The sequence below is a fragment of the Elephantulus edwardii genome, unplaced genomic scaffold (assembly GCF_000299155.1).
Source record: "Elephantulus edwardii isolate Elephantulus edwardi_28Jun2011 unplaced genomic scaffold, EleEdw1.0 scaffold00086, whole genome shotgun sequence".
Classification (NCBI taxonomy): domain Eukaryota; kingdom Metazoa; phylum Chordata; class Mammalia; order Macroscelidea; family Macroscelididae; genus Elephantulus; species Elephantulus edwardii.
In genome coordinates, this window is record NW_006399836.1 from 1,370,370 (window position 1) to 1,389,788 (window position 19,419).

Below are 19,419 nucleotides of genomic sequence, written 5' to 3' on the forward strand. Positions count from 1 at the left end.
ATAAAATATAATTATAGAAAAAAAAAAAGAAGAAAAAAAAAAGCTGGACGTGTTATTTTTCAGAAGTTCCACAGGACATGATGCACATCCCTAGCTGGGAAACATTCGGTGGAATCAGTTAGATTGTAGACCTGGTCGAACTTAACCAGGAAATGCCGAGAGTGGGAGGAGGCACCACTAATCCATCTGGACAGCGCTTCTGGCTGGGGCTGCCCACCCATTTCATGTCCTGTGTGACATAGAGCAGTGGCCTGGACGCACACAGATGTGGGATCAGTGCTTACCGCCCAGCCATGGCACTGCAGTGTGAAATGACAGAACCATTTGAAACAGAACAATTCCTTCGAATATTGTGTAGCTTAGACATTTCCTTCTTTTTATTAGAATTTCCAGGCCCCAAAAGTTTCCTTAAATCCTTTTACAAGATTACTGCTCACAGCTTTTTTTAAAACACTTTATACTTATTTTTATTAATTTTAATGAAAGTTTACAGAGATTTTGGATTTCCATTCATTAATTCATTGTTGCACTTTTCTCCTTGCCTATCCCTCCCCCCAATTCACCCTTCTCCTTGAAAAGTAAAAGAAAAAGTCTTTCATTGTTCTACAATCCCTCTCCCCAAGTCCCTCCACTATGCAGCCTTCACTCTGGACTCCTGTCATGACAAGAATACCCAATCATATATCCCTTTTAAACAGTTCTCTCCCTCATCTGTTTCAATGGATCATTCCTCCCCTCTTTCTCCATCTTCCCTCAACCCAATGTCAGTCCTGTTTTACCACAGTGGCCCCATGCAATATTTGTCCTTTTGTGACTGAGATATTTCACTCAGCATAACGTCCTCCAGGGTCACCCATTTTGCATAATATTTCATGAGTTCCTTGTTTTTCAGTGCTGCATAGTATTCCATTGTGTGAATATACCACAGCTTCACTATCCGTTCGTTTGTTGAAGGGCACTTGGGTTATTTCCAACTCTTTACTATTCCAAACAAAGCTGCAATAAACATGGGTGTGCATGCTCTCAGCTTTTTTAAAACACAGCATGGCACGCGTTTGCATTATAAGCAAGAAGAGCATTTGCCACACCTCGTGTTAGTTGAGCCTTTTGGGTGTTTTTGTCTGTAGACCTGCTGGGCGCCGCAAGCTGGACCCTGAGCCTGTGGAGAACACGAATGAGGCCCAGAAGAAGTTTGGCAACGTCAAGGCCATCTCATCAGATATGTACTTTGGAAGACAAGCTCAGGCTGACGTAAGGATTCCCCGGGTCACCCCAGAACAGGCACCGTGTGTGTGTGTGTGTGGGGGGGGGTGTGCGGTGGGCTATGAGCAGAGGTGACTGTGGGGAGAGCGCCTGAGCCGGGCCTAGAACCCGGGTCTGTGTGACCAGCTGCCTGGGCTTACTATCGTCTGGAGAGGGCTGGCAGGCGCTGTGCCCACCCATCACTTGTCGCCAGTTGTGTTGGATAGCCGTTCACTTACTTCTGAGTGAATTTAGATGACTTTTGTGAACGACTTTTTGGGGAGCAGGTGTAGTCATTTCCGAGTCCCTGTCTATTTCCCGGAAGTGCTTGAGTTCGTCTGGTGACGTCCTGACACTCACGTGGAAGCGAGGGGAGGTTTCCCTCTGATTGGCAAGGGCTGCTGCTGAGCTCCTGGAGCCTGGAGGTCGAGCTGTCGTGGGGGGTGGTTCTTGGGGTGTGCAGACACCCCCCTAAGTTGCCACATCTTGCTGGAGATGTCACTTGGTGTTTCTGTCCCCCCCACACCTGCAGGGGAACCACATGTGCCCTCTGCCCCTCCCACCCCAGCCTGGGGGCATGTGTCCCGGCCCCTGCCGAGGGCAGCGTCTGGCTGCGTCTCTCCGCTCCTGTGCACCAGCACCTCCATTTCTTCTAGCTTCTTCTGTACAGCCAAGATAATCTCCCTTATTTACACACACACACACACCCCCCCCCACACACACACACCCAGGACCCTCTGAGCCAGCTCTCCACGGGCCAGCAGCATCTGTGACCACCTGATGTCCATGTCAACATATCAGCATTTCCAGGTCACGTGTACTACTCCCCCATCTCACAGCCGGGGGACAACATGCCTCCTCATCTGACGGTGCCCCCCCTACCCCCCCAGCCCGCAGGCTCACTGCCCTTGGCTCACCCCCCCTTGTCAGGGTCCCTCCTGCGCTCCCTGCTGCCTGCTTCAGCCTCGCCCACCACACCCCTCTGCTAGCACAGCGTTTCTGGTCCCCCGGCCACAGGGTTCAGCCTGGTGGCCTTCCCCCTCCTCTGTGCCTGCTGTCCTGCGGCTGCCCTCGGGGGACACCCTGGCACTTAGAGACTGTCCATGGTGCCTGTCTGTCTTCAGTGGCAGCAACTGGCATTCAGTACCATGCTGGCTGTCCGGCTAATGCCCAGCGCCCCGTCTGTCGCCCCTCGAGTGTGTGGGCAGTGGGCCAGCCTGATTGCTCTCATTCCTGCTGGCGGGCGTCTGTGCCTGAGAGAACAGAGGACAGACCCTTGAGATGACTGCCTTTAACGCACCCACCCTGCCCCGCTCGGCTCCTGTCTTCACCCGCTTGGGGTGTTGGTGTTCCCCCGCCTCTTACCCCTCTCTGCTCTCTCAGCTCCTACAGCACAGGCTCCCCTTCTCCCCCTCTCTGCCCTCTGGGGTCCTACAGCATAGGCTCCTCACCCCCTCCGCTCCTAGAACACAGACTCTGGCCTCTCACCTTCTCTGCCCTCTCAGATCCTATAGCACGGGCTCCCCCCTCTCACCCTCTCTGCCCTCTCGGCTCCAACAGCACAAGCTCCAGCCTCCTGTGTTTTGTTCACGTGCCCGGGGAGTCATTCCTCCACTCCCAAGTTCAGTGGCTGTGAAACAGAGATCCAGGCCTACTGCTCTTGAGGTCTGTGTCACCTTGGCTGTCACATGCCCCCCACCCCCCAACTGTGTCAGGAACCTGGGGGTGGCAGTGCCCCCTCTGTGCCTCTGGAGACAGTCATAGCTAAGGGTGTAGCAGGGGCTGAGGGTGAAGGCCTGGCCTGCTCTCTGCTGCTCCCGCAGAGGTGGTGAGGGCCACCTTCCAGTGACACCTCTCCCAGAATTCCGGGCTGTCTGGACACAGGTGTCCTGGATATCAGAGATACCCAGGTGTAGCTGTGAGTTGACCGTCACAGGCCGTCTGCCCTGAGATCCCTGTCTCCACAAACTGCAATGGACCCAGAGAGTGTTCACAGAGCCCACACGGGAACCGGAGGAGAGGCGATCCTGGTTTGGGAGACTGGCCACGGGCAGGTGGTGGTCAGGGAGATCTGGGAGAGCCTTTCCTCCTGTGGGGACCGCAGTGTCCCGTGGGGGTGTTGCCCTCTGTCCCTGCTCTGTCCCCTGTGCTGACTGGGCTCGGACATGAACGGGCACGCAGAGGCACATTTGTGCAGAAGCAGGCGTGCTGTTTGGAGCCTAATGTTTGCTCCTCTCTTCCAGTACGAGACCAGGGCTCGGCTCGAGAGGCTGTCGGCCAGCTCTTCCATCAGCTCTGCAGACCTGTTTGACGAGCAGAGGAAGCCGCAGCCGGGTAACTGGGGCGGGCACTGGGGTGGGGAGGTCAAGGCAGCGGGACCCTTGTGTCCTTGGACAAGGCTTTCACGCCCCCCCTGCCCCCACCCTGGCTTTGAGCTGTGTGTGTATGCAGCTCTATTCCCCATTACTGTCCGCTTCACATACTGGGTGAGACCCATCATCTCCAGTCACCACGGTCACTCACCCAGGGACCTCAGGTCAGGCGCTCAGGCCTGCGGCACTCGGGCAAGGACAGAAGGCGGCTGAACGTTACACATGGATTTTCCGCACCCCCGGCCCCCCACATCATTCATGGGCTGGTGTCCCTTCTCAAATACTCTGTGTTCTCGGCCTGCCAAGTCAGGGAGAGCAGACCTCCTGGGCCCGGCCTGCCCTGAGGAGACCAGGTCATGAAGTGTCATTCCCACACTCTCCCAAAGTAGTGTCACCATGGGGCATTCTCTGGCCTGTGGTGGGGCCTAGGCGACCGCGGTCATCACCCTGGAAGTGGACACTGGCATTGCCCGCTGAGGGACTGAGTCCTCCGCTCATTCTCAGTGCTGCTGTCGCCTCAGTCTGCACCTCTGTAAAATGGGCGGGCAGCGTCTGTCTAACTGGGTTGTAATGAGGCTTAACTGGGGTGGCAGCTCGGGGTCTGGCCTGGCGGGCTCAGTGAGCGTGTTGGCACCTCTCGGCCTGTGGGTGGAAGGAGGGAGAAGCAGTGACCATCCAGGGATGACAGGTCCTGGGCTCAGGGAACAGGCAGGTGGGAAGGGAACACCCTGTGTCCTTATTCTGCTTTGCATTCTGCACCTTAGGGGACAAACGTCTGGTGGTCCCAGGGCTGGGGCTGGGGTCTCAGGTGGCACTTACTGCAACAATGGCAGGCAGAGAGCGAGGGTGGGACAGGCCAGCGTGCATCAGGGTGACCGCTTGTGACAGCGTCCTCTGTCCCAACCCTCTGTCCTCGCCTGTTAGCCCTGAGCCTCAGGAGAGTCCATCCGAGTCTCCCTGCCTGGTCTCAGCCGGACTGCTGGAGGGAAGGGCCGTGCGGGGTCATTCACGAACTCAGTCACCAGCAGGAAGCCCGAGGGGAGGAGAGATCTCAGGGGACAAAGGACAGGTTTTAGAGGCCCCAAGCCCTCTGTACCCCCGTATTTCCAGCCCTGGAGGTGCTGGACATGGACTGTTCCAGAAGGGGCTGGGTGAGTCTGAAGGGTGGTGGCTCAGCAGAGGTCACAGGGCAGACCCTGTGTGAGAGGGATGCCAGTGGATGCCCATGGCCCTCAGCGTTCGGCGGCTACCACCGTGTCACTGTGCCTTGTGGGACAGGACTAGGGAGCAGAGCCGGGTGCTGGCAGGGGGGTGACACATCAGGGGACTGAGACCAGGGCAGAGGGACAGGCCCAGCGTCTGCTTCACTCGAGGGGCAGTGTGCTGGGGTGAGGGGCCTGGTGGCCATGGGGTGCTCTGAGCAGGGGTCTGGGCCCACAGCCCTCGGTTTCAGGGCTCTGCAGGGGGCAGGGGTCCCCAGCTTGGCTTCCGGGTATCACGGTAGACGCATGGCCTGTGCTCCCCCCTCTCAACTTTCTGTGTCCTGGCCCCTTGTCGAGCACCTTCGCTTAGTGTCCACCCCCTGTGAGGGCTCCCAGGAGCCCATGACTGTTAACCATCATCTGCTGGGCATGTGTTTGTCATTAGGAAGCTTCACTCCAAAACTGTGTTGTTGGCTTGAAAGAATCTTTTAGGTTGTTGAAGACAAATAGAGGCCAGTGTTTACCTCCCTGTTTCCTGTGGGGAACAGGCCCCGTATGTCCCCAGGGACCTCTTTCCCACCCCTTCCTCTCCACGTCCCACAGCTTAAATGGTCCAGGTCACGCGGAGATACCTTTCATGACCCTGAACATGGACTCATTGACGGACTCTTAGGAAAGATTGGTGCTTTGTTTAGCGTGTGTCTCAGTGAGGAGCTGCAGCTGGTCTTGAGGAACCTCCTTGCTCGCCGGCCGTCTCCCTGCTGGGCGATGCCAGAGTCCGCGTCACCCGTGGGTCAGGCTGTTACTAGCGGCAGACACGTCAGCTCCTCTGATGACATACAAGGACTTTATAATTATATAAGGGTTTCTTAATTACTTTAGGGGAAAATAAGGTTGTTCTACAGTTGAAATGCCTCCTGGTGAAGTAGCGAACTCCACCGGAAATGTGTGTAACCCCGCAGCCCCAGGGCCAGAGAGGTGGGCAGTTTGCAAATCAACCAAGTGAAGGGGCAGGGAGCAAACCGTGTGGGGCGTGTGTGGGGTGTGGGCTGTGGGAATCTTGGCCTGGTGGGTAAACAGTTAAAGCATTCGCCTCGCTGGGCCCCGAGGGTGTGGAAGCCTGGCTCCCTCTTCTCTCCTCACTTGGACCATTAGAATGTGAGAGAAACAGAGAAGTGCTGGGTGGGGAGACCGTTTTGTTAAGACTCATCTTTTAGTCATCTGTAGGCACTGGCTGTAATTCTCTTTAAAGGCCTTTTGTATTTCTTCAGGTTACAAAAATAATACATGCTGTGGAGACCAGCCTTTAAAAAGAATAACATTTCCTGGTGTTCTGGATGACAGTTGACCTGATGAATTCAGTTCTCATTTGACACTTTGATTACAGCTGCCCTGTCACAGTGCGTCTGTGGTCTCTTTAATTCCGCCCCGGCTGCTCCCTGTCAAGCACTCAGGTTTCTCTGTTCCCACATCTTCTCTTCACTGTAGTTTGATCCCATTTAGATTTCTTTTCCTTTCTGGAACACTGGTCTCACAGGGAATGTCCTTTCGTTGGGGGTGTTGCTGGTTTTCATGCAACCATTCGTACACATTTTGTGAATGGTCATACACATTTTTTGAATAGTCATCCAGTCATACACATTTTGTTCTATAACATTAGTTGCACTTGACCACTCACCGCATCCTCCCTGTACCTGACCTTGCCCTTCATCCATCCTTCCACTTGCACTCCCCCACCACCTCCACCTCTGTCCTTTATTTTATTTTGTGAGTCTTTCTGGAATATTGCTAAGGGTGATGCCAGGAGGTACCTCTGGATGAGTTTGAAGAGGGTCTCTGGCACTAGTTTGGGGGAGTTCTCTATTCTCAACTGGGCTGGTAAGTGTGGACTTCCCAAGAACTTGCGTATTGCTCCAACTTCTTCTTCTGTTGGATCCAGACCCGTCCGTTGTGGCCTCAGTTGGAATAGTTGGTGCCCCCGGTCAGAACGGTCAGCAGTGTTGCCGGGCACCATCTAGGTCTTCTGGTCTTGGGGAAGACGAGGCCGTGGCACTGAAGGTCTTCAGCCCTGCCTACTCTTTCTCCTCTGAGTCTTTGGTCTCCTTTTTCACTCCTGGTGAGCAGAGACCAATAGCTGTGTTTCAGAGGGCTGCTTCTAGCTTTTAAGACCCCAGACTCCACTCACCTCGCTGGAAGGCAGAACATGAGCTCTGTGAACTGTGTTATTGCCAGTTGATGAGCTTTCTGTGGGACTAAGGTTCTAAGCCTTCAAACACAGGAAACCAGTCATGCAGAGGTTTGGTGGTGCCTGAGAAGTGTCTGTGATGGCAGCCTCCGTGGAACCTGCTTCTGTACACACACACGCATTTACACAGGCGCATAGCTTCTTCTGAGGAGCCCACAGGCTCGCAGCCGGGTGGGCACGGTCCGTGGCGGGCGGTGCTGCTGGCCACACAGCTGGGAGTCCACAGCAGCTGGGTCCCCCAGCGTCTCCTCCATGTAGTTACAGCCTCGTAAACCCGGTGGGAGGCCGCTGTGCGTGGGAGTGGATTCAGCTCCGTGCATGCAAACGTGCGCGCGCCCGCACGGCCCCCATCCGCTCGTGCTTTGGGTCACTGTTGGTGTCCTCCCCGCCCCGCATAAGGTTCTTCAGCGCAGACAGCCTGCGTTCCTGAGTGCTTCCTAGTGGGGTTTGATTTGGTCAAGCTGTGCTCACTGCACGCACGTCCGGCGGCAGCCAGCTTTTTGCTTACTTCCAGCATAAACATTCTCTCATGCCATCAGGAGTCCCTTCCCAAGGTTGCAGTGGCTCCGCGGGACACCCTCAAGGCTTCCCCCCCATATGTCCCTCACGGGCAGAGCACACAACCAGACGTACCCCAGACGGGCAGGTGATTCCCCCACATACTGGGGAGGACGTGCCGCAAACAGGCAGCCCCAAAGTCGTCTTCATCATCGCCAGGACCAGCACCGTAATACTCAGGGCCGACGCAAAAGGAAAACCTGGAGCCCACTGTTGGGAAAGCAGGAGGAATCTTTGGAGTTGAATGGACACCTTGAAAGGCCGGGTGGGAAGTGGGCAGAATCTGTGCTGGTGGAGAGGGCTGGCTCAGGAAAGGACAGTGGCACTTGGCTCAGAGAACGTCATCAGTGTCGCTGTGCACCGAGGGGGCTGGACCGGCGTGTGTTCTGCTGTGTCCAGGCAGCGCTGCTATCTCATGGTAAGGAGCTGTGCTGTGATCCCAGAGGCCCGGGCTTCGAATCCACCGGCTGCTCTGAGGGAGGATGGGCTGTCAACTTCTGTGCAGTTATTGTTTCTGAAAGCCCCCCGGAGGGTCAGCTGTGAGTTGGATCTGACTCCGCGGTACTCAGTAACAACTGTGTATATTCTCAGAAACACGAGAAAATAATGTTTTCATGTTTTAGAAGAGGCAAGCGAAAAGATGCCATGAGAGGTATTAAAACATCGAGTTTTTCCCTTTCTACACTCTTTTTCTCAGCTTATCACATTGTTTATATTTGCTATTTTTGTCACTGGAAGTGAAGAAAAAATTCTCATACTAGTCATTTATATTATGCAATACCAGCTGGTTTTTTAAACTGTGTGAAGTATGTAACTGAAGGAAGCAGGAGTGGCATCCACTTCCTAAACCACACGCCTCCGGAAACTCTATGAACTTTGGTAACTGTCGATGGTTGTAGAGGGGCTTCAGGCCTTTTGTTCGTGGGGTCACTGTGAGTCATGCTCGACTTGAAGGCAGTCAACAATGACAACAGTAACAAGTAACTGAATGTTCGCCAGCTCACCTGGTTTTGCACGAGTAACTCAGAGGTGTGGGCTACATTCATTGTGGTGATGGTCACCACCGTCGTCCTGTCAAAGTCATCCCAGCACCATCCCCAGAAGGCCCGCACCCCCAGAGCAATGAAGCCTGGGGTTCCTTCTGTCCCCACCCACAACCACTCCCGACGGTCGGTCTGCCCTCTCTGCCCCGGCTTCCCTTGGAGAAGTGGACCAACTGTACATCGCTTGTCCTTATGTCATGACTGCGCTCAGCGGAACGTTCATCGGGAACCCAAGGTCGCGTTGGTCTCTGGCTGAGTGACCGCCCACTGTGTGCACCCCACTGTGCGCCCCGCTTGCTGTTTACCCTGGGACCTGGCGCAGGCCCATTAGTTCACCCCTGACTTGTGACGCGTCCTGTGGTGGACACTGTGTCGGTTTCTGCTCTTTGCACTTCACGCCTGGGAGTGAGGTTGCTGGGTCGTGTGGCGATGCTGTGTTTAACTTGTTAATGAATCACCACGCCATTTGGCTGTCATGTTTGTGGTGCCAGCAGTAGTGGGTGCGGGTTCCCATCGCTCCACTCTGTCCCTCATCATCACCAGCACCTCTTCCATTTTTGTTGTTGTTGTTTTTTGTTTTTTTTTTTTTTACCACAGCCATCTTAGTGGGAGGGAGGTGATCTCTCATTGTGGATGGGTTTGGTTTTGTTTTTTTCTTATTGTGTACCGGCGAGTAGGGTCCGACTGGCACAGGAGGAGACTGCCCCTCCTTCTCCATCAGAGCATCCAGTGGATTTGAACTGTGAGCCTTCAGGATTGTAGTGCAGCTTCTGGCCACTAGGTCACCAGAGCTCCCCTCCCTTATTGTGGTTTTGACTTGCATCTCCCTCCAGGAAGCAGGGCTTTTTGAGGAGGAGTGTGGCATCAGGATTGGAAGAAAACTCCAACAACCTATATTATACAGGTGACACAACCTTGCTTGCTGAAAATGAGGAGGACCTGAAGAGCTTGCTGCAGAAGGTCAAGGACTGTGGTCTTCAATAGGAATTGAAGCTCAACATCAAGAAGACAAAGATTCTCACCACTGGGCCGACCGGCAGCACCACGATAGGTGAAGAAGAGATCAAGGTTGTGAACAATTCCAGCTTGCTCGGCTTCGCAGTCAGCACTCCTGGCACCAGCAGTCAGGAAATCGAAACATGAATTGCACTGGGAAAATCTTCTGCCAGGGACCTCTCCAGAGTGCTGAAATGCAACAATATCAGACTAAGGTGTGCCTAATCCAGGCCGTGGTCTTTGCAGTTACTTGCTATGCATCAGAGAGCTGGACGATGACTAAGGATGACAGAAGAATCATCTATGTCTTCGAACTGTGGTGCTGGAAAAGTGCCTTGAACATACCATTGACCGCCAAGAAAACAAATAGGTCTGTCTTGTGTCTTGGAGAGGGTGAAGCCAAGTTTCTCCTTGGAGGCAAGGATTTTGAAGGATTTCTCATACATTGGGCACGTGGCCAGGAGGGCCCAGTCCTTGAAGAAGAACATCATGCTCAGAAGGGTGGAGGGACAGTGCGGGAGAGAAAGACCCCAGAGGAGATGGACCTGATAAAGTAACTAGGGCAATGGGGGCTGGTGTGTCGGACTCAGTGAGACTGGCTCAGGACAGGGCTGACTTCAGAGCTATTCCAGGCAACTCTATGGCACATAACAACAACAGTGGCTGTTGTGAGATCTGGTGGCCTGGTGACAAGCATTTGTACTGCAATCCCAAAGACATGTGGTTCAAATCCATAAGCTGCTCAGAGAAGGCTGGGCAGTCTCCTCCCGTGCAAATAACTGCCTCTGAGAACCCGCTGGAGGGTCAGCTATGGGTCAGTTCCAATACAACAGCTTACAACAACAACAACAACAACAACAACAACAATGGCTATTGAAGGGGAGCTCTGGTGGCCTAGTGCATAACTCACTGGTCTGCTAACCAGAAGGTCTGTAGTTTGAATCTAGCAGCCACTCCTTGGGAGAAAGATGGGGCTTCTTCCCCATAAACACTTACCCCCCAGACACCCTCCAGAGAGTCACATTGCGGGGGAATCAACTTGACAGCAGTGATTTGAGTAATGACTGTGGACAGGAGCCCCAGTGGCCTGTGTTAAATGCTCAGCTGTTAACATAAAGGTTAGTGGTTCGGCAGGAACTTGGAGTGGGTCACAGAGGCCTGGTGACCCACTCCTGTGGCCACTGTGGACTAGGACACCCCGCAGAGCCAGCTACTCCGTTCCGTGGGGCCTGTGAGCTGGAGCAGATGCCCCTCCCACAGCAGCACCGTGGCTGATGGCATCCAGCATCTCCCGTGTTGCTGGCTCTTTGCCCATCATTTGGTACTTGTCTGGTCAAGTCCTCAGCCTAGTTTTCATTTGAGTTATGTTGCTGTATTGTTGTTGAGTTGTAGGCGTTCTTTTTTATATTTTAAATACCAAACTCTCATCAGATGTATTGTTGTTAGGTGTCTTAGAACAAGTGATTGAGGAGACCATGGCTTGGATCAGGTGCACCTTAGTCTTTCAGGTGATAAGAGGTCAGGTGTGCTGGAGACAGTGAGGTTGGCTCAGGACAGGGCAGGGTCCAGAGCCGTTGTTCATAGAGTCACTATGAGTCAGTCAGCTCGCCAGCCCCTGATTACGAGAGGCAGGGCAGCAGGTGGACAGTGGGCTCTCCATGGTGCTTCAGGCCTCTGTCCACTGCTGACCAAGCGTGGACCATGTACATGCACTGGCCACATGTTTAGAGCCTAGCACTGCACCTCCCTTGAAGCCAGACCCAGTTGGGCCAGCTGGAAGGATTGAATGAGAAACCCGTGTGCTGTCGGTCCCTGGGTCACTCTTAGCGATCAAGGCCACTTGGGATGTGGGACGGCGAGCTACTTAGGGTCCAGGGGTCAGCACAGATCCTGTATTAGGGACCACTCCTGGAATGAGGGGTGCTCGCACACAGGCCTGCCCCTCTGTGTACGGGACCCTCTGTCCTGTCCCAAGGGTGTCCTGCGTGGTGGCCGTGCTTCCAGCCTGGTCCTTGCATCTGAGCCAAGTCAGTATGCCTCTGGGTGCCGCGGCCATGCTGGACCTTTCGCTCCTGGCCCTGGCTCCTGTGACCGGCGGGGCTGTGTCCTCAGAAGCTTGGGCAGTTTTGCCTCTGGATGGCCTGGTGGGCTGTTTGCTGACCGCATCTGCCATGCACACAGCTGGACAGTGGTGGCAGCAGACTGGAGCCCCGCTGTTACCCACCAGCGCCCGCTGTCTGCCTCAGAGCCGTGGCCACTCAGGGCTGCTGCCGACTGTTAACTGCATTATTCTGGTCATCTTGGAAACTCTTTTTCTCTTGCTTTGCCTCCATTTCAGGGAAATTGGTACATGATGTGCTATTAAAAATTAATATTTTGAAATGCCCTGGAGCCATCCTCGACCGCCTGGCTCCTCTCACACCGCAGCCTCTCCAGCCTCCCGGGTCTGTCTGTCCCCCGTCCTCCTGCTCCAGCCTGGCCCACGTTCCCTTCTTTTCTCCTTTCCGAGGGGGTCCTCTCAGCACTGGCCTCCTGTGTGTCCCTCCAGGCTCGTCCCTCCAGGCTCGTCCCTCCAGGCTCGTCCCTCAGCATGCCTCCCCTGCCCCAGCCCCCTGCCAGCCGCCCCAGGTGTGGAACCACGCTGGGCCCTCTGGTCCTCAGTGCCTTGGCGCTGCCCCTGCTCTGCCCGCCCGATGGCCCCCCAGTGAGCAGGCTCAGGCATCGGGGCTCACGGCCTGCGTCCCAGGGAGGTGGTGGTCAGCTCTGGAGCGTGTGGACGTGAGTGATCGTGTCCAAAGCCCATGGCACATGCACGTAGGCAGGCGCCTGTGACCACTGTTCCCCCAGCCTGCCCTGCAACCAGCACAGAGTGTGGCCACAGCTGGTGCCAGTGACCAGGAGGGAGGCAGCGCTTTCACACTCGGGAGCTCTCCTGCTGGAGCCTGTTCAGCCCCAGGGAAGAGCTCGCAGGTGGCGAGTGCCAGCGACGTGCCATCTCGTCCACTTGTTGCCAGGTTACTAAGCCCTTCAGAGCCGTGGCCTTCAGGATTCAGTGCCACCAGGTGCACCTGCCACCTGGGTGTGTCTCAGTGTCCTCACCTGGGGGGCTGCTGGGGCCCACAGGGGCTTGTCTCTCAGGGTCCTCACCTGGGGGGCTGATGGAGGTGTGGCCCTCTTAGCATCCTTACCTGGAGGGGGAGCTGATGGGGCTTTGTCTCTCAGTGTCCTCACCTGGGCAGTGTTGGGGGGCTGATGGAAGGATGTCTCTCTCAGCGTCCTCACCTGGGGGGGCTGGTGTGGGGCGCTCCTCAGACCCTTTCTTCCTGCTGCTCTGGCACCAGTGACTCCACCTCTGGTTTAGGAAGGGCATTAGAGGGGCACCGGGCTGGACAGAGGCATCTCTGGCCGCTCGGCAGGAGGGTCACAGTGACGTTCTGCGGTGAACCATCTAAGCAGAAGCGCTGAGCACGCCGTCCGCCGTCCTGGGCTTGCACCGTGGCCGCTGTGACACGTGCCCACACGGTGCCACCAGCCCTCCTCGTTGTTGTGACTCACTCGGTTACTCCAAGTAGCTGTGCTGGGATTTGAACCCAGACCTGCTGCTGCTCTGAGCAAAGGCTGGGATCCTTCCCTGCGTGGCTGTCACTCCTGGCTGCCTATGAATCGGAGTGGAGGAGATCACATCCGGGCCTCCCCCTGGGTGGACACGGGAGCAGTGTACAGGGTGGCAGATGGGCTGAAGGACAAGTCTCTGAGCAGAGGTGCTGCTGAGGGCAGTGGGCAGCTGGCATGTCGGGGTGTGAGGCAGGTGGGGGGTATGATAACCCTGGACACCTGGCGCTGCCGTGGGTGTCACGTGGTGTTTGCACACTGACAGTCACAGTGGAAACAATAGAAGCCCTGCCCAGGGAGCCTGGGCAAACACAGCCACAGACCCACGGCCACAGGACCCACGGTCCTGGGACCCACGGCCACAGACCCACGGTCACAGGACCCACGGTCACAGGACCCACGGTCACAGACCCACGGTCACAGGACCCACGGCCACGGACCCATGGTCACAGGACCCACGGTCACAGAGCCACGGTCACAGACCCACGGCCACAGGACCCACGGTCACAGAGCCACGGCCACAGGACCCACGGTCACAGACCCACGGTCACAGGACCCACGGTCACAGAGCCACGGTCACAGACCCACGGCCACAGGACCCACTGTCACAGACCCACGGCCACATACCCATGGTCACAGGATCCACAGTCACAGACCCACGGTCACAGGACCAGACTGTTTGTGCCAGACGGTCCAATGATGCCGGAGAGCAGGATGCCCTCTCAGCTTCTGGCCTGTTCTCTGGACAGTGGCCTTGCCCTCTCCATCTGCCCGTCCTTCTGTCCTTGGGGAGTGGGCGGGAAGGGCCGTCACTGTCACAGCAGCAGTCAGAGGAGCTGTCTGTGCTTGCAGCTGGGGCTAGAAGACTCCCAGGGGAGGCTCCGATTGGCTAGGCCTGGTCACCTGCCCACCTGTGGATGGAGGGAGGGGAAGGACACCTCCTCATCCCCCCACAGAAAGGAGGTGTGCCTTTACCAGCATGGGTGCCTGGAGGACAGGCTGCTGAGCAGACAAAACCCCAAGTGTCCCCCATCTGTCCTTTATGTATGCGGCAGGCCTGGGGCCCCCAACCTTGAGAAGCAAGCCCAGAGCCGGTGTGGGACCTGTCCACAGGCACAGGCCGCAGGCGGCTGAGCCTGAACCCATGCAGGTTAAGACCCCAGCGCCGCACTGTTGGTTCCCAGTGGGGCTGGGACTCAAACCCTGGTTCCCAGCCCGCCACCGGGGCCAGTCCATAAGCACTGATACTGGTGGTGGAGGAGGAGTGGGTGGGTATGAGGTCCTGCTCCCTGCACCCCGTGAGGTGCTGTCTAACCATTGGGGCTGGTGTGTGTGTGCACAGGAAACTACACCCTGACCAGCGTGCTGCCCGCCGCACCCGACATGACGCAGTTCAAGCAGGGCATGCGGTCCGTGGCCGGCAAGCTCTCCGTCCTGGCCAACGGCGTCATGACCTCCATCCAGGTGAGTGAGACCCGGACACCCACCTGGGCAGGGCCAGGGGCCGAAGGTGAAGTGGGGGTCTCAGAATTTTAAGAGTGAGATGGGCCCACTCTGAAGCGGCTGGGAAAGCCCATTTTGTGCTGCCTCTCGTCACGTTTGCTCCGGTGTAACCCAGGGCGCTGTGAAAACCAGCAATGATCATTTCTACTCGCTTAAACTCTGCTCGTGTGTCACCGTGTTGCTGAACAGGTCCAGAGCTGACCCACCGGCAGGCTTTCGGAGGCAGTAAACCACACAGGAGGAGACCGCCCCTCTTTCTCCCTCAGAGCAGCCGGTGGATTCGAACCACTTGCCTTCGGCATGGCAGCGTAGCTCCTTACCGCTAGGCCGTCAGAGGGAGTCTCAGGATCAGTATTGATTTTTCTCCTGTTCTGCAAAGTACAGATAGACATTAAGGGAAAACATTGCCCATTTCTCACCTTGGTTTTAGATGTTCCTTTACTAACATTATTTTCCATAGAAAAATGTACAAAGCAGAATGTAATGATTCTAAGATTCAACGGCAGCCTTATACTCACAGTATTGTGTTACTGTCCCCAAACAGAAGCTCAGCACCCCTTTGTCAGTGACTTTCCATTTCCTCATCCCCTTGCCCTTGACCCCAGTCTGCCTCTCTCTCTGTGCAGTTGTCTGTTCTAGAGCTTTCTCCCTACGTAGTGGGCTCATAGAACTGACTTCGTTCAGCGTGATGTGCCAGGCTTCACCGTGCCTTCACGTGTCAGGATTTCATGTCTCCGAGGCTGAAGAACAGTTCGTTGTGTACCTTGCAATTATTTGCCTATATTTTCTTTTAGCCCTAGACTTTGATATTTATCTTTTTAAAAAATTAGAGATTGTGTTGCAGATAGGGTTTCAGACCATGCTTTTTCTCTGTGACATTGTGAGCATATATATATATAAATTATCCAGCCACTACATTCTTTTAAACACATGTCGGAATTTTTTTAAATGATGCCTCAGGTGGACGGTTATGTCGAGACTGGGCCATCTTTGTCTATAAAAGTTTCAGCCGTCAACCACATGGAGGGCCTAGTTCTTGAACTTGAATCTTCTGGCAGAGTCAATTTCCTTATTAGGATTCTATCACTAGTGTAGGGAGCTCTGGTGGCCTAGTGGTAAGGCATTGCGCTGACAACCTAAAGGTACACAGTTCAAATCCACTAGCTGCTCTGCGGGAGAAAGCGTGGCCAATCAGCTCCCGTGTGATTAACTGCCTCTGAAACCTGCTGGAGGGTCAGCTACTGTCGGTTCCAACTTGACAGTAAACAACAATTACTAGTGTAACTTGTGGCTGCCCGGCATAGGGCCTCACTGACGTGGACCCTGGGGTTCCCAGATGGCTGGCTTCAGATGTGGGGGACTGGGGACACTCCCCATAACCCTGAGAGCCCTGCTGTCCCTATTTTCACAGCTGTTAACCACATGATGGGTCCTCCTTTGTCCCTTAGCTAAAACTCCTCCACACCCAGGGTCAGCCACAGCCCTGAGGACAGCCCCAAAGAGATGACACCCCTATTCTGTGGCCATTCACCCCATGTCACAAGTGAAGAAATGGAGCAGTCAGTGACCATGTGGCTCCTTCAGGTCATTCAGCTGCAGGCCATCAGCACCTCGGACACTCACGTCCTCCCGGGCACCTGATCGGGAGGGCTTGGCCCTGGGCACCTCTGCCCACACAGGCCATCAGCACCTCGGACACTCATGTCCTCCCGGGCACCTGATCAGGAGGGCTTGGCCCTGGGCACCTCTGCCCACCACAGGCCTCTGCTCCCTTGCAGTCCCGAGTGTGGACACAGGTGCCATCAGGTTGGGCGGGCCTGCAGCAATGCCAGTGTCCCTCGGCGGCCTCCTGGGGCTCCATGTGTTGGACACGGCGCTTGCCCTTCATGCTGACAGAGTTCGTTTTGCTGACGTGGGTTCTGGGGTGAGGTGGGGGCTCACCTTGTCCCCCTCTCCCCACAGGATCGCTATGGCTCCTGATGCTGGTCCTGGCACCCTGGACGGCTTCCTCCCTCAGCGGCCACTGCAGCCCGCGGCCACGACCTCTGCCCGCAGGCTGGCTTCCACATAGAGTATATATACGTATATCTGTTTCCAGTTTTTCATATTTCTCGGAGAAATTCTCACTTTGATGTCATAAATGCTCTGTGCGGCCCTTCTCCCTCCTTGGGCGCGTCTCAGCATTCCTCCCTTTGCTTTTTGGGAACCCTTAGTTCCAACAGGAGCTGGGGGCCCCAGTGAAGACTGTGCCCCCCCGTTCAGGACCCACAGCCAAGGCTTGGGGCTCAGCAGTGACCCACACCAAGAGAGCCCCCACTCGCAGGCAGGCGTGTCCTCCCAAAGGGGCAGAAGCCTGAAAAACACCAGATGGGACCAGCGTTTAGTCCAACACGTCACTCCCCTTGTACATTCACCTGCTAAGGTGACATGATGACGCTTCAGGCCCTCACCCCTCTGCAGGTGGTTTCTGTGATCCGGACAATGTAGTATGTTTTTCAGTGAAGGCTGTTAACACAGTGAAGTTCTCACATTGCCCGGGAGTCCATCCTGCCTGCTGGCAAGGTGACGCTGCTTGAATTGAGGAGCTGGGTGAGGAGAGGGGGTGGGCAGGGCTCCCAGCTCTCGTAGACCCAGCCGGTGTCACTGGGATTCAGGTGCGGAGGGGAGACCACCCACCACAGGCGGCCTGTCCCTGGAGGGAGGGTGTCCTTGGCATTGGGGAGTTTTGCTAATATTTTTTATCTTAATCTTAGTTTAAAAAAAATTACAGAATGTGTATAATGAATAAAGAATAATTTTGGCTGTGTTTTAGACAGCATAGAGTATATTGTTCAGCAGAGTAAAACCTATTTGAAATCTAACGAATCAGAACTGTGATTCAACTGGACATTTTGTGAATCTTTCATAAATGCTCTAATTTGTAGACTTTAAAATAGAATAAAAACTTGCAGCAGCTTGTGTGGTCTGTTTTCCATGTGAAGCTTCTGGAATTCGGCCCCACACGGAGCACAGGGAGCTGGAGTAGCAGGAAGCTGGCTTCGGGGAGGTGGGGGTTCAGGTCAACCTAAATGCCCAACTTCTCCACATGCTGTGGCCTCCATCACCTCTGACCCCTGCTGCTCCTCCTCTCCTCAGCAGCCTCACCCCAGCACCCCCTCCACCCCACCTTTGCATCTCACAGACCCCTGCAGGGATACCCCCCCCCCCCCGAAAATGGTTCAGTGACAGCTTGGAGCAGGGACTGAATCAGGTCAGACAGTAGGTGAGCTCAAGCCTCAGGGGTCAGACTGAGCTGAACGAGATGCAGAATCCAGAGGAGAAAGGGTGACCTTGCAGGGCTTTCCTCCCGCGGTCACCTGACAAGGAGCCCTCTCGGTACAGCCCCCCTAATCCTGCTTAGGAAAGTGGAGGGTTAAAGAGAGGAGGATTCTGAGCCAGGTGGATTGACACAGTGACCGCTGCAAAGCGTGTCAGGAGGTGTGAAGACGGCACAGGACGGGACGGGTTTCAGATCTGTTCCTAGGATCGCTAGGGGTTGTACTCAAGGGCATCCATCTAACAACAGTCTTGCCTCACACAACAGGTAACACCCTCCCCAGGGGGGATGAGATGGCAGGGACAGAGGACAGTACCCCTAGAAAGGCCATGTCGAACAATTGAACACTTTAGCCCAAGGTGTCCCACCCACGGCCCTCCGCCCTCCGCCCTCTGCCCTCAGCCCTCTGCACGCACAGCCTTTGCACCCCAGCCAGGACGTCATGGCAGCCTCCGGCTTCTCACCAGCCAGGGCTGAGCACACCTGGACAAAGGCCACCACCCAGGCCGCTGGCCTCCTCCTCCTCCTCCACCAGCACCTGCTCACCCACCATCCTCCGGCTCAATCTTTACATGTTAGAAACCTCACATATCAGTGCTCCCTCACAGCCAGGGCCCCCTTTGAATGTACCCACTGCCAGCCTGTCCCTGAGCCCATGCCCATTGTCCCCTCGCCACCCCTGGAAAGCAGCCAGTCACTGGGGTTGGGGCGCTGGCTGTGTCCACCTCAGAGCACTTGGGCCCTGCAGCGGCTTGGAGCCTTGGGACCCTTCCTCGGCCTCTGGACAGTCCCCTCGCTCCCCTGGCTGGTCCCCCCGTGGCATGCTGGACCATGCCAGTTCATGCCCTCTCAAGGTCCTGCTCCTGTTCCCTCGGCCGGGTGACCACGCTTCCTCACCACTTCATGGTTTTGTCACATGTCACCTCCCAATGACTATCTGAGATGTTTCCTGCGTTGGGGCCACACAGTGTTTGTCCCTCTGTCTCTGTCTGACTCAGCACCATGCTTCCAGCATGTACCCATTGCCCGTGTTAACACTGGAGCCCCCTCGCCCGGCACCAGCACCCCCGGGCCGCCCTCTGTCTCCCTTTGCCCCCACATGACCCGTCACTGACGCATGGTGTCGCTCACCCCATTGAACACGGCTGCATGAGGATGGTTTGTGTTCCTCATGTCAAAGGATCAGAGCTGGACATGACACACACAACCGAGGCACGAACCCAGTTGTTTCTGACTCGTATGACCCTGGAGGACAGAGCCAAACTACAAGCTTTAGGCTGTGAGTCTTTGCAAGAGTAGACGGCCACCTCTCTCCCCAAGGAGTGCCTGG

General features: G+C 55.7%; 1 protein-coding gene across 2 annotated transcripts in view; it reads left to right on the forward strand.

Annotated features, from left to right (window-relative positions):
• Positions 1 to 16,753, forward strand: part of ARFGAP3 (ADP-ribosylation factor GTPase activating protein 3) — a 67,693-nt gene extending 50,940 nt beyond the window's left edge. For both annotated transcript variants that reach the window (XM_006890053.1, XM_006890054.1), the window contains 4 exons: positions 1,128 to 1,251; positions 3,486 to 3,576; positions 14,613 to 14,734; positions 16,736 to 16,753. In XM_006890053.1, the coding sequence (XP_006890115.1) occupies positions 1,128 to 1,251; positions 3,486 to 3,576; positions 14,613 to 14,734; positions 16,736 to 16,753 (355 nt within the window). The remainder of the gene's footprint in view (positions 1 to 1,127; positions 1,252 to 3,485; positions 3,577 to 14,612; positions 14,735 to 16,735) is intronic.
• Positions 16,754 to 19,419: the final 2,666 nt, after the last annotated feature.